At 41.6% G+C, this 15745-nt stretch overlaps 1 protein-coding gene across 1 annotated transcript in view; it reads left to right on the top strand.

Annotated features, from left to right (window-relative positions):
- The window catches only part of NELL1 (neural EGFL like 1), a 997636-nt gene that overhangs the window by 154273 nt on the left and 827618 nt on the right, over positions 1 to 15745 (top strand). Inside the window, exon 3 of the mRNA XM_052662389.1 lies at positions 8577 to 8747. Coding sequence (XP_052518349.1) covers positions 8577 to 8747 — 171 coding nt within the window. The remainder of the gene's footprint in view (positions 1 to 8576; positions 8748 to 15745) is intronic.

Raw genomic sequence — 15745 nt, 5'->3', positions numbered from 1 at the left:
TTTTAGATTTACAGAGTCTCACTTTGCAGTCAATCCTGAAGAGTGTTCTATGTGCACATGAGAAGAATGTGTATTCTGCTTTTGAATGGAATATTCTATAAATATCAATTAAGGCTAATGTGTAATTTAAGGCCTGTGTTTCCTTACTGATTTTCTGTCTGGATGATCTGTCCATTGAGGAAAGTGGGGTATTAAAGTCCCCCATTACTACTGCGTTTCTGTTGCTTTCTCCCTTATTTGCCTTCTGTATTGAGTTGCTGCTATGTCGGGTGCATATGTATTTATAATTGTTATATCTTCTTCTTGGAGTGATCCTTTGATCATTATGTAGTATCTTTCTTTGTCTTTTGTAACAGTTTTTATTTTAAAGTCTGTTTTGTCTGATATATGAGTATAGCTGCTCTAACTTTCAGTTGATCTCCATTTACATGGAATACCTTTTTCCATTCCCAAATCGTAAATTTCTTTTTTTAAAATGAGGTAGTAGTTAAAAGCATGAACTTGGGAGGCTGCATAAAGCAGGAACCCTGGAGCTAGGTTATTCCCATGTGGATCCTAGTTCCATTATTACCTAGCTCTGTAGCTTTGGAAAAGTTATTTAATCTTTATTTTGGATCCATCCTCTATAAAACTGGAATGGTAATAGCTGATAATATTTGAGGTTTCAGTGAAGATTAAATGAGTAAATACTTGTGGAAGAGTGCCTGGCACATAGTGCTGTGGAAGCGTCTGTTAAAGCAAAGAATAAATAGATAAATATACCCTAGGATGTGGTAGGGATTATTTTAATATGAAATATAAAGGCCTACAGTCATTTCCTGGCAGTAAGCATTGTACATATTGGCTGTTACTATTTTCTTTTAATTTAATTGTCCTATAGTTGATTTGCAATGTTGTGTTAGTTTCAAGTATACAGCAAAGTGATTCAGTTTCACATAAATAAATCTATTTTTCACAATCTTAGTTATTATAAGTTATTGCAAGATAATGAATTTAGTTCCCTGTGCTATACAGTAGTTCATTCTTGCTTATCTGCTTTGTATGTAGTAGTGTATATCTAATGTATCCCTCTCCCTGATTTCATCTTTGATAACCATATAACTGCCTTTTATGACCACCTCTGTTTCTGTTTTGTTAATAAGTTTATGTGTATCATCTATAGATTCTGTATATGCATGGTATCATATAATATTTGTCAATCTCCATCTGACTTCACTTATGATAATCTCTAGGTGTACCCTTGTTGCTGCAAATGGCATTATTTAATTCTTTATATCTGAGTAATATTCTGTTGTGTATATATACCATGTCCTCTTCATCTGTCAGTGGACATTCAGGTTGCTTCCATTTCTTGGCTATTATAAATAGTGCTGCTATGAACATTGGGTTGCATGTATCATTTCAAATTAGAGTTTTCATCTTTTCTAGGTATATGCCCAAGAGTGGTATTGCTTGGCTATTACCAAATAAATGTTAGCTATATTGTTAAAAGTAGAATTAACCTTTCCTCAGTTCAGTTCGATCACTCAGTTGTGTCTGACTTTTTGTGACCCCTTGGGCTGTGGCGTGCCAGGCGTCCCTGTCCATCACCACCTCCTGGAGTTTACTCAAACTCATGCCCACTGAGTTGGTGATGCCATTCAGCCATCTCATCCCTTGTTGTCCCCTTCTCCTCCCGCCTTCAATCTTTCCTAGCATCAGGATCTTTTCCAGTGAAGCAGTTCTTGACTAACTCAAGGTGGGCAAAGTATTGGAGTTTCAGCATCAGTCCTTCCAATTAATATTCAGGACTGATTTCCTTTAGGATGGACTGGTTGGATCTCCTTGCAGTCCAAGGGACTCTCAAGAGTCTTCTCCAACACCACAGTTCAAAAGCATCAATTCTTCAGTGCTCAGCTTTCTTTATAGTCCAACTTTCACATCCATACATGACTACTGGAAAAACCATAGCTTTGACTAGACAGATCTTTGTTGGCAAAGTAGTGTCTCTGCTTTTTAATATGCTGTCTAGGTTGGTCATAACTTTTCTTCCAAGGAGCAAGTGTCTTTTAATTTCATGGCTGCAGTCACCATCTGCAGTGATTTCTGAGCCTCAAAAAATAGTCTGTCACTGTTTTCATTGCTTCCCTGTCTATTTGCCATGAAGTGATGGGACCAGTTGCCATGATCTTAATTTTCTGAATGTTGAGTTTTAAGCCAACTTTTTCACTCTTTTTTCACTTTCATCAATAGGCTTTTTAGTTCCTCTTCACTTTCTGCCATAAGGGTGGTGTCATCTGCATATCTGAGGTTATTGATATTTCTCCCAGCAATGTTGATTCCAGCTTGGGTTTCTTCCAGCCCAGTGTTTCTCATGATGTACTCTGCATATAAGTTAAATAAGCAGGGTGACAATATACAGCCTTGATGTACCCCTTTTCCTATTTGGAACCATTCTGTTTTTCCATGTCCAGTTCTAACTGCTGCTTCTTGACCTGCATCCAGATTTCTCAGAAGGCAGGTCAGGAGGTCTGGTATTCCCATCTCTTTCAGAATTTTTCAGAGTTTGTTGTGATCCACATGGTCAAAGGCTTTGGCATAGTCAATAAAGCAGAAGTAGATGTTTTTTCTAGGCATTGCAGGCAATATGCTAGGATATTGCTAGCAAACTTGTTTCTTTTAGTCTTCTTTGCCATTTTTTAGGATTTGGAGAATAGTCTACCCAGGTGTTCTCTACACCTGTGATGATTTGTTTCCATTACAGAAAGAAGATAGTGGCTTATCTGGTTTTTCTCCTTTCCTCCCAATAATCCTGCCAGGGATACACATTGGATACGAGTGGCCTTGTTTCTCACATCCATTTTGCCTTGAACTCCCCACTGAGACTTCTGGGAGGCAGTTTTTGGTTCAGGGGCACATAGAGGCCATAGGGTGGAAGCTGGTACTGCACTCACTTTGGAGCTCTTTGGGGTGTGAGCTATTTCTCCAGACAATCAATATATATCTTTGTGGAGCTGCTGGAAAAAATACTTTTTCGTGAAAGCTTTTTGTATTTAATATTGATTTAGTTCTGGAACCATTTAAAAATTAACCCTGATGTTTTCATCCTAGTGTATGGAAAAATCACACTCATCCAGCAATAACCACTTCAACATTTTGAGTGTTTGTAGTTATCCTGTTGGTCTGCCTAATATTCTGAAGAAATGGGTTCCCTGGCATAAGTTACTGGGAAAATGACAAATATTTTAATGAAAATAATTGGTTGATTTTAACCTATCTATGTTATTTGGAATTATTGTTCCTGACTTTTATTTATGAATCTAACATGGGTATCAGGCAGTTTTGTGAGATTTGAATTCAGTTCATAGTAACTGAATGTTGCTGGTTTTAGAAAAGGCAGAGGAACCAGAGATCAAATTGCCAACATCTGCTGGATCATGGAAAAAGCAAGAGAGTTCCACAAAAACATCTATTTCTGCTTTATTGACTATGCCAAAGCCTTTGACCATGTGGATCACAATAAACTGTGGAAAATTCTGAAAGAGATGGGAATACCAGACTACCTGACCTGCCTCTTGAGAAATCTGTATGCAGGCCAGGAAGCAACAGTTAGAACTGGACATGGAACAACAGACTGATTCCAAATAGGAAAAGGAGTACGTCAAGGCTGTATATTGTCACCCTGCTTATTTAACTTATATGCAACATCATGAGGAACGCTGGACTGGAAGAAACCCAAGCTGGAATCAAGATTGCTGGGAGAAATATCAATAACCTCAGATATGCAGATGACACCACCCTTATGGCAGAAAGTGGAGAGGAACTAAAAAGCCTCTTGATGAAAGTGAAAGAGGAGAGTGAAAAAGTTGGCTTAAAGCTCAACATTTAGAAAATGAAGATCATGGCATCCGATCCCATCACTTCATGGGAAATAGATGGGAAAACAGTGGAAACAGTGTCAGACTTTATTTTTTGAGGCTCAAAAATCACTGCAGATGGTGATTTGCAGCCATGAAATTAAAAGATGCTTACTACTTTGAAGGAAAGTTATGACCAACCTAGGTAGCATATTCAAAAGCAGAGACATTACTTTGCCGACTAAGGTCCATCTAATCAAGGCTATGGTTTTTCCTGTGGTCATGTATGGATGTGAGAGTTGGACTGTGAACAAGGCTGAGAGGTGAAGAATTGATGCGTTTGAACTGTGGTGTTGGAGAAGACTCTTGAGAGTCCCTTGGACTGCAAGGAGATCCAACCAGTCCATTCTGAAGGAGATCAGCCCTGGGATTTCTTTGGAAGGAATGATGCTAAAGCTGAAACTGCAGTACTTTGGCCACCTCATGTGAAGAGTTGACTCATTGGAAAAGACTTTGATGCTGGGAGGGATTGGGGGCAGGAGGAGAAGGGGACGACCAAGGATGAGATGGCTGGATGGCATCACTGACTCGATGGACGCGAGTGTGAGTGACCTCCGGGAGATGGTGATGGACAGGGAGGCCTGGCGTGCTGCGATTCATGGGGTCGCAAAGAGTTGGACACGACTGGGAGACTGAACTGAACTGAACCCTTAAGGATAGGCTCTGGAGAATTATTCACACTGTTTATGGCTAGGGTCTGCCTAGCACTTAAGCAAGAAGTTAGGTTGAAGAAAATCGAGCTATGTAAATACATGGTAGGGAAGATTCACCCTCATAGTTATTTTGAGTCAAAATACTGGATTCAAAATAATTCTGAGTCAAAGGATTTGCTGTGTTAGATATCTGTACGTCAGTGTCAGCGTTAGGATGCACTCAGTTGTGCACAGTGCAAAGGAGGCATTTTTATTCCTGGATGCTATATTTATGGGAGTAGCTGATCCATTTTACCATACCTGAAGCCTGGTGACCAAGTTGGGGAAGAATCTTAAAAGAACGGTGTGACCCCATCTTTGGCCAGGAAGGCCTTTTATTTTGGGTGGGAGCAGTAGTATAAAAGATTGAGCTGGAAATGCTTGGTCTAAAAGAGAAAGCTTTGTAGTGAATATTATTGCTGTTTTCAAATACTTGAAGGATGAACAAATTTTTCTGGGAGCCAGGACCATTCACTGGAGCAGTACACTTGGCTGAGGTGCCAGGCTAAGGGGAGAAATGCTGCTCACAAAATCTGACTGATAACTTTATCACCTATACAGCTGGTCCTTCCCACAAACTCCTAGGAAGACTCAAAAGCACTTGAGGGCTGAAGAGAGAGGACTGGTAGGGGTGAGAGCTCACTGAACACTGACTCACTATTGCTTTCAGCGCTCTCTCTTCCCCTGAAAGCTCCACATGGTTCTTATTCACTTGCTCGTAGCATCAGACTTCTGCCGTTTGACCATGATTAGTTGCCCGGGGCATAAAGCAACACCTGGTGTACTTAACCACAGTGCTGCTTAACTTTTAGTGTGTGCGTGAGTCATCTGTGAGTCTTATTCAAGTGCAGATTCTGATTCAAGTGGGTCTTGGTTTGGGCCCTATAATCTGAATTTCAGTAGATGATGCTGCTGCACGTCAGTGGACCATACTTGAGTAACAAGTGTGTGTGTTAGTCGCTTAGTTGTGTCTAACTCTTTGCACCCTCATGCACTGTAGCCCACCAGGCTCCTCTGTCCATGGGATTTTCCAGGCAAGAGTACTGGAGTGGGTAGCCATTCCCTTCTCCAGGGGATCTTCCTGACCCAGGGATTGAACCCAGGTCTCCCGCACTGCAGGCAGATTCTTTATCATCTCTGAACCACCAGAGGAGCAGGCTCTACTACAAATCTATAGTCTGTGCTTTAGGCTAATGTCAGGCGCTCTCAGGCCAAATGACTGCCTCCTCCATGCTGCTTTCAGGACTAAGCCTCACAACAGTATTAGCAGAGGATTACTGCCTGCAAGTACTGCCCTGTTCTCTCCTCAGTATTCATGAAGCAGTTTTAGCCAGGTATCACTTAGCTATCTGATTTCTTTGTCATCTCTAGGACCACTTTTGCAGTTATCTATTAATAACTTTTATTTTCCCTTTTTAATTGCATAAGAGCATTCTTAGGCCACAAGATTTGGCCTTGTCTGCAGGCTTGAGATGCTGGGGAATTACTGTCATGTGTAAATGGTCTTGAACTCTAACAGTTTTGTTTTTTAAACATAGCATCTTGACTTTCATCTGGGTTGTTTAAGATACAGCAGTTTTTGTATATATGCAAGATGTCCCAAGACACAAGTAACCATTTGCATAATATTAGTGCATATTTATTATAACTGTATGTTTGTGATTACCTTGAGGTACCCACTTACTCCAGTTCATTGCAAAATGATCTTTAATAGATATGTTTATAATACACTGAGCAGTTGCTCAATGAGGCAATGATGATTAAATCTGGTTAAATATATATGCCTCATTTTTTCTTTGTTTATTATGATTCAGTTTATCATGAATATTTTTGATTGTCATTGATTGAGGTCCTTTCAAGTTCATGTTCCTTCCCCTAGGAGTAGCTTATTGGTCCAAGTAAAGTCATCGAAAGAGTTCTTATTATGTGTTAATCTTGGTAAGGTCTTAAGTACCAAGTTATGCTGCTTTTCTGTACAGGAGCTGTGTGGTCTTGGACAAGGTATTTTAATATCTCTGATCATCTGTGAACTCATCTGTAAAATAGTGATAATAGTACTTAGCCTGAAGAAATTAAATAAGATATTTATGAAAGCCCATTTCTAGAATGCCATATTTAATCATGAAATGATAGCTTCGACTTTCCTTTGTTTCCCATTCACCAATTTCTAGCTTTTTTGAGGGGAGGGGCATACATTTGATTTCTTTTCCCACTATTCTCTAAGTAGGAAATCTTAGAACAGGATCTGTATTTTAAATCCTATCTTAGCTTTTCAATGTGTGTCCAGCACTGACACACTGAGTAAATTAATGAATGACCTGATAATCTTTAAGATTTTCCTGACCTTTTAAGTCCTCTGATTGTTTGATTCTTCCAGTATTCTGGGTGCTTAGGAAAAAAATTGGAGAATTCTCTTAAAATGAATGTCTTCTATGTTAAGGGATTTCCTCCCTAACAGTCTTAAAAATATATATATTATATTATTACTAGTAAGTATGTACCTGGCCCCAGGAGATGGCTGCAATAGTATAAATAACCTTTTCTATTTATGATCTTGAGCCTAATTCATTGTATAGTTCTCGTGAGGTGGGTCAGAGGCTGGTCTTGACTTCGCTTTTCCTGCAGTGTGATCTCGGGAAGATCTCTGTGAAAGATGAGCAAGAAATGTGCATGTGTTTTCTTATGTGATGTGAGATTTGGAAGTCATGGATAATAGAAGCTGAGATTCATAATATATTCATCACAGTGCTCATGGAGGATGCATTTTATGTTCTGGATTAAATGTGCTTGGGTTAGTGGGGTCAGGCCAACTCAGTGGATTAAAGCAGAAGCAGTAGGTCCTTCCACATCTTGAGATTGAACATGATTACCTGTTTGGGCAAGCAGTTCTTGAATTGCCTGTGCGGATAAGCTGCTGGGAGACAGTGCAGGCGGAGGCCATCTTTACTCCCTTGTCTCTGTGCCTCTGAGATGAGGCCTAAGTGGTATTGTCACATCTAGCTCCGAGTTTAAAATCTGGGTTGGGTATGTTACTTAATTCCAGAATCTCAGTTTTTTTTTTTTTTTTTAAAGATCCTCAGAAGGTATCGTATCAGTCTTCCAGGCTTTTGTGAGTGATGGATTAGACAGTATATGTCAGAGGCCCAGTGCAGTGCCTGGCAGCGAGATTGGACCCTGTGGTGATGATGGTCACGGTGACACATTTCAGAAGGGACACATAGGAAACTGCCTAGTTCTGCCCCCGTGAAAGTGCCAGCCCTGGTGTGCGACTGAGGACTGTCCCAAAGTTGCCTGCTGCCTTTTATGGCCAGTGTGCCGACTGCAGAGGAGGTGCTGAGTTTTTCACGGATCTAGAAAAAGAAGGTAACAATCTGCAAAAAAGAAAAGGTCAATCACATGTTTCATTCCATGACATTTGGAAATATTAACACATAATGCGAGTAGCTTCAAACGTTCCTTCCTTATTGGTTGTGTAGGAATTGTTCACATATAGCGTCTTGTCTAGAGGGAAGTAAAAACAACAGCAACAACAAAAAACCTTATTCATCTCTTCTGTGATAGTTTGTTTCCATCCCTGATAGTTCACGTGACTTGTATTTTCCTTTAATTCTTGAAAAAGTAGACGTGGCAGTAATAAAAATAAACATCGATAAACCCATTCCACGTGAATGGCCTTTTGTAGACAATAGAAAGGAGACCTGAATTATATTTAAGTGACACTGCACAGAGCTTTGCCAATTGGCTTGTCACCTGTCACTCACAGTGCGCCCGTCAGTCACCATATCAGGCCTTCAAGCTGTCACTGTGAGGACTCTTGGACGGAAGGTGAATTGGGTTCCATGTTGTACAATTAACTGTGGGTTGTGTTTCTTTGCATCATGTTGAGTTAATTTTAGAGTCTGGGAATCCTGATAGGAAGTCACGAGGATTGATGAGGGCTGTGATAACCAGAAGTAAAACAAAACACATTTTTGTTCTTTACACACAGCTATTTTGAGCTGGAGAGCAGTGGTCTGAGGGATGAGATTCGCTATCACTACATGCACAGTGGGAGGCCCCGGACAGAGGTGCTTCCGTACCGGCTGGCCGATGGGCAGTGGCACAGGGTTGCACTGTCAGTCAGCGCCTCCCGTCTCCTCCTCCACATCGACTGCAACAGGTATGTCCTGGCCTTTGATCTTCTGTGATTGTGCCCTTGAAATCGAGCAATGGGGAGGGGAAAAAACCAATTCCCTCCAAGCCTTGCTGGGGAAGAAAAACCAAGGGACCCTAGGAGTCATTTAACATACCGAATGGGCCATTAGGTGTCCTGGAATGACCAACTGTAATATGCTAAGAAAACAGTTCATTAAAATGAAACCATATGCAGCGATTAGGAAGAAATGTACAAAAGGTTGATTACAGATGGGGGACTATTAAGTACACCTCGGTGTAACTGGCTGGAATTCCTTGGAGCTGTGACTACAGTTAACTGTGATGTATTGTTGTTGAGTCCGTTCCACTTGGAAGCGAATGAGCTGGTCTACCGTCAAATGAATTGAGAAGCCGGTGCTACTGGAGCGGCTAATTCTATTTCACTTCATCAAGCACAGCTTTGCTTAAATATTTTTTCCAAATGGAAACTTCTTAAAGGGGCTATTCTTGGAATCTTTTGGAATTGATGCCATTTATCCTCTGCAGAGGGATGAGCCTTCTGGTTTATCAGAGGATGGCAGGACTACTTTGAAGATGGGGGTGTAGGGGGCAAGAAGGGGAAGGGAGAGTTTCATTGGATGCTGTGGATTGGGGTGGGAAGGAGATATCTTCCTCCATGTCTGTCCCGAGAAGGAGGTTTACTGCCAGCTGAAGAAAGGACACTATTGGTCTATATTGGTTCACATGTGGCTGGACAGCTGGATGATGGTGGTGAAGGGGAATGTTTTCATTTCCAAAGAACCCACTGAAAGTCTATGAATAGTGATCTGAGTCCTTTTATAGAGAATCTTTTGTGATGCAAAGTAGCCATGAATGATTGGTCTTCATTAATATTACTGCCAAAGTTTAAATGATTGTTTGGCCACAGGACTTGTTCTTTTAGGCCCTGGAAAATGTACAGGCATGTTGAGGACAGCCTCCATTCTGGGGTCCAATAGAAAGAAGGGGATATTTCAGTGTGCTTGCTACTCCGGCTCTGCGGTCTCTCTTAGGAGAGGACCTGGAAAGGCTGAGAACAGAAGCTAGTGTCAGGTTTAAGGGAAGTTCCACCATCTTGAAGTGAGTCTTGGTCTAGCTTAGTCTATCTATTTAAAGTGCTTTCTGGATTTTCTGGGGAATTGTGGCTTCAACTAGATGTAATGTGTGCCTAGATGACATTTCCATAGAAACAAGTAGCTCCTTTTTACCTTGGGCTGGGCAGCTTGGATGAAGCCAGCTCTCAGCCACTCATTCCATTTCTACCTTCAAGAACTCACTGGCTCTTTCAATTCTCTAGAACTAAAGTGGCCTGTCAGGTAGCATTTCTGTTTCACCCTACCCACCACCCGTATGTTGCTCAAATGGGAGACAAGAAGGGTCCTGTGTGTCCTTCTATACCATAGGTAAGAAAGAAACGTTGAAGCCCGAGTTTAGTACTTCCCAACTGAAACATCCTGGAGACACTGCTGTTTTCTTGCTCCGCAATTATTTACTTCCTCTTTGTGTAAGTCTTATCTTTTATTTCCCAATAGTCTTCTCTCTAGAGACGAGAAAAGAGAGGGAGGGTAGTTTGTGCTAATTGAAGGTTCCCTGTCTTTACAAATGCTCTGGTTCCTATGAAATTGTCTCCTCTGCCATCCTCAGACACTTGTTAGCTGTGTGAATTTGGATACATTAATTCCTTTGCATCTCAATGTAATTTGTAAACTGGGACTGTTAGTACTATATGTACTGTTATGCGTATTCACAGATGGGAAAGTTAAGTAAGACAGTTTGCATAAAGTGCTTTGGGTGGTGCTTGGCCTTTGGCACCCAGTCCCTGGTGGTGGTGGTGGTTGTGACTGTTGTTAGTTTTTATTCTGCACATCTGTGGTGACCCGGTGTCTCCAGACTTTCATTTGTCATGTATTCTGGCCTCTCTGCCATGAAAGTAGGGGGAGAACAGGAGAGCTGGAACCCTCAGTATGCTTTAGGGTCAGCTGCATTTATACATTGGAGAAGGAAATGGCAACCCACTCCAGTGTTCTTGCCTGGAGCATCCCAGAGACGGCGGAGCCTGGTGGGCTGCCATCTGTGGGGTCGCACAGAGTTGGACACGACTGGAGTGACTTAGCAGCAGCAGCAGCAGCAGCATTTATACAGAATGGATTTGAGGAGGTTCTAAATATTAGTCCCCTTCTCTGGTGGTTTGTTTTTTATACTTTCATTCGTAGCATGACTTATTTTCCTTTATTTAAGATCTTGGACAGAAAACATAAAGTTGGTGCCAATTAATGATTCATGGACCCAGGACAAATGAGGTTTTTAGATAGGTTAGGGAAAGAGAAGCTGGGAATGACTGGGCCAGGGGATAGGTCAGTTTTGATTTTGGTGTAGGAAATGTCTAGAAACAGTTATAAAACCTGACTACACTTAAGAATTATGGATAACCAGGGGCCATCTCTGACCTGGTGAATCAGATTCCCTGAGTGTGGAACTACATTCTTCATAAACTCTCTGGGTAGTTCTTATGCAAGCAGGTTAGCCTTGGTGCAAGGGCTGGCATTTGAAAACCACTGGTTTAAATAGAGGGATACTTGCGGTTTCCCCAAATGTGGGAAACTTGCCCGCATAATTGGTGGTAGTGGGAAACTGCATTTGTGCTTTCCCTTGAGGGGGGGAAAAAAAGAAAGAGGGAGCAGAAACTGCAGAATAGCCTCGGCTGCAATAAATAAGTGAGGGACCCTGGAAATCCAAGTACCTGAAAAGCACAGCCCCAGTGAGGAGGAGGGAAAGTTTAAGGTGAGGGGTGTCTAGTATGTGGAACAAACTTTTCTTCTTTAAGAGTTTCTCCCTAGCCAGCACTGGCTGATTTTTACAATGGCAGAAGCTCTGGGCTCTTTATCAAGATGCTGGTCTACTGTGTCTTATCTAGGCCACCCTTACAGAGAATGAATTTCAGAAAGGCTGATTTTTATTCTCTAAGCTATGCATTTCATACCAGTGTGAGATTCTTCCTTTTTGATTCCTTTTGCCCTTAAAGTCATGCTTCCTTATTTTTCTCAACCTGTCACCTGCTAGAGCTGTGCTGGCTAGAAGATAAATCGTGATGTGATAGATAACATTTTGGGGTGTTGACTGTGCTAGTGACCGTGCTAAGTACTTTACATATATTAATTTATCACTCTGGCTATTTTTCTCATCTAAAAGTGATGCAACTGAGGTTACATTCTATTTTTGTAACCCTCTGCTGCTAAGAGGCAGCTCTAGGATTTGGACCTGAGTCTGACTTCTGTGTGTCTGCTCTAACCACTAGGCTCTTCAGCTCAACATGAGGGACTGTTGGCACTGGACTTAGAACATGATGGAAGGAAAAAGCCAGACTCAGTGTGAGCAGCTTGGTTTTTACTTCTAGCGTTTTCCTTTCATGCATTACATTGCTGATCTTTGGGGCTGGTGGGCAAGATGTGGAATCTTACATAACCCATTGGTTTGGCACAAGGAAAGGGACTTCCATCTACTGGGCATCTACCATAAGCCAGGTAACGTGCTAGGTGTGATAGATGTAATGGTCCTTGGGGCAGCCATATGGTGTGGAGGCAATTTCATTAGACCGATTTTATAGATTTGGAAGTAGAAAGCCTCCAAGATGGTAAGTAACTCAGTTCCAACCACATAACATAACCATGGAGCTAAAATTCTGAACCAGGATCCGACTCCCCAACCTTTCCCTGCCTACCTGTGCTCTCTGCCTCTGAAATTCACGTCCTTTCCAAGATAAAGTCATAACCATGCCAGGAAGTCTTCCCAGGAGAAAGAAGCTACGAAAATGTGAGGAATCCTAAAAATACTCGAAATCAGAGCGAGAAGATTTCCAGGCAGTTCCATTGTTCTGAGGAACTGGAATGTGGCAGAAATTTCTCCTTTTCTTAGAATTGAGAAACAGAACCTTTTCAGACCTAATTACACAGATTGTCACAAGAAAAGTGACTGCTATTTTAGTTGGTAATCTAACACTTTCTGCCTGTTACTGAGACATACTTTTCTTCCTGCTTCAGCTGTTCACCTGGGCCTACTTAGAAACTCCCTAAGTGTGGGTAGCAGATTACCTCAAGCTAGACACATTAAAGGAACCACTCAGGTGGGTGGCCAGCCTGATTATCTCCACTGCCTTAGGTTTTTCTTTTGCTTCCTTTGTATTAAGAGTTGCCAACAAAGCTGAGAAGGAGGCCTGAACTCACATTCCTCCGATTACCCTGCTCCATTCTCAGTTCACCCTGCAGCCTGTTCCAGTCACTCAAAGCCCACATTCCCCTGACATCTGGGATCCAGTGCATAAGGGTTCTTTTTCCACAAAAGGGATTTTCTTTCCTTCTCTTTATTTGGTAACTTGTAATTTTCAGTCAATCTATCCAATTAAAGCACTGGGCACACTGTCTCTGCTGGGCTGTGGGGATACAAAGAAATAGGAGTTCTTGCCATCAGGAAGTCCTTAGCTTATTCACTCAGTCCTTTTGAATTCTGAAGCCACCAGGGTCCCCCACAGTGACTGGCCCTGATCCTTGGATATTAGAAGAATCGTGGACTCTCATGGAAGCCTGTGAGCAGGCTGTTTAAACACTAATGATAGCAGCTAAGCAGAGAGAAAATGGAAAATAGTCACTCCCAGCATCTTGGTTTTGAAATGACAGTGGAGGAATGGACTCAAAAGTGTTTTCCATTCAAATGGTACATGCATCCAGCCTTCAGCATGTATTCTGGAATACACACGTCTCCCCACTCCAATCCCCCACCTCCTCTTGCCTCACTGCTGGAACAGTTTCCCTCTTACCCAGTCCCACTGAAATGAAACTCTGAACTCGCACTGCATTTGTTCAAGCTTGTCCAAGTGGACATAGTGCCTGTGCGTAAATAAATACACACACCTGCAGCCCGGTTGTCACTCTGACAGAGTTAACTCGGTGATTGTAGTCGAAACAGCAAACATATTTAGATTTTACCTCTAAAGCTTGGTATTGATTCACTGCAGAGCACATTCAGCTTTTCCATACAACTGATTTTGAAGAACTTGCAGACCCAGAAAAATAAACTTACTGTAAATCACTGAACAAGTCAGTAATTCAAAGTTTCTGTTACATATTTCAGAATAACTTCACGATATGAGCATTTCTTTGTATCTCTAGGTTTTTCATAATGAAATATGGTGATATGGTGGCATCTTTCCAGAGAGCTCCTAAAGTATTGATAAGCATGTTGTTAAACCAAACATTCCTTAACGTAGTTAAGCCATGTATAATGTACTACAATGACTTTTCGACAAACATTTGCACTAGAGTAAAGGAGAAATTAAGAGATGACTATCAAAGACCACCACTTCCAAAAGAGCTAGGCCAAGATTCTCAGTCTCCTGCTTCCTGCACTGATATATTATTTGCTTCACAAACAGGAACACATGCACACAACTCATGAGAATTAAAACTGAGAATGTAGTATATGCCTGATGTCCAGCTAACCTAGCAGCACCCAATCTTCTGTCCTGAGAGATGTGATAAGCAAGGAAAGAACATAGGATATAACCCATGTGTAACTGAATTAACAGTAAAAGGCAACAGTGATGCCAAGAGCTGACTCATTTGAAAAGACCCTGATGCTGGGAAAGATTGAGGGCGGGAGGAAAAGGGGGTGACAGAGGATGAGATGGTTGGATGGCATCACCGACTCAATGGACATGAGTTTGGATAAACTCTGGGAGTTGGTGATGGACAGGGAGGCCTGGTGTGCTGCAGTTCATGGTGTTGCAAAGAGTTGGATGCGACTGAGCGACTGAACTGAAAAGGCGACAGTACAAGGAATGTTGTAAGGCAGTACCTGATGGATTGCTGGTTTGCTAGTAGAGACCATCAGGTCTGGGAGACCACAGAGGGAAGAGCTCCTGGTGACATGGAGTAGCCTCTCAGTTTCTTCCCATCCCAGGTAAAAATGCATGACACTCTTTGCAGCTTTACAGTTTTGCCACTGTGATCTGATTCTGTATACGTTATATGAGAATCCGGTTTGGAATGAGGTTCATCTTGTGAGCATGACAAAGCCAGTCATAGGGCCAGTGAGAAAAGACTGTGTATCAGTGAGTGGATCAAGTTGGCAGTGAGAGACAGCCTGCAGGGAGAGCCAGAGAAGGAAGTATGACAGAGGGGAAGAGCTGTTCTTATGTGACCAGGCACATGGTATCTGGTTTATCCGAAACCTGTAATGAATGCTGGACCTCTGTCTTGGTTACAAAATGTGACTTAATGCCACTCATAAAATGTGACTTAATGTGCAACGAGTGTGAAACCAGGAAATCTGTGTCTTAGACTCTTTGAAGATTCCTCCTGTCCTCTCATCTCCAATCCTTTCTCCCCATCAGAATCTGTGCTTATGTCTATAAAATGGGGTTAATAGTAACTCTTCTACCATATACTTGTTGTAGAAATATAGCAAGAGAGTGTGTGCAAAATCCTTAGAAAATTTCAAGCTACTCTGTGAACACACAGCATCATGAAGTACTGCAAACATATGCCATCATGTAGCAAAGATGTTTCAGTGTCATACTGGATGTAAGAATTAAAGATTTTAAAATTAAAAAAAAACTATTAAAAAAAAGAAATGAAAGCAATTTAATTAAATCTTCACTTATAGAAAATTGAAGATTTTTTTGTGTGAAGATCCATGTCTCATGGATGAGGATCTGATGCATAATGTGAATCCATGGTGCAGTGTAGGGTTTGAGGTCCATCAGGTCCCTGAAATTATTCTAACTGCCAAATCCTAGGCATGGTTCTCCAATAGTTTGTCCTTTAGTTCCATGGTTGGTAGTACAACACAATGATTAATGATTTTTATGCCAACAGAGTCCCTGTAAAAGTAAGTAACTGCAGAGTCTCTTTAAAAATATATTACTGAGGCTGAATGGGAAAGAGAACATCCCCTCCAATGTGATACGATGTTTCCTTGATCCTGGCAGGG

The sequence above is a fragment of the Budorcas taxicolor genome, chromosome 25 (assembly GCF_023091745.1).
Source record: "Budorcas taxicolor isolate Tak-1 chromosome 25, Takin1.1, whole genome shotgun sequence".
Lineage (NCBI taxonomy): Eukaryota > Metazoa > Chordata > Mammalia > Artiodactyla > Bovidae > Budorcas > Budorcas taxicolor.
This window is presented reverse-complemented; position numbering and strand designations above follow the sequence as displayed.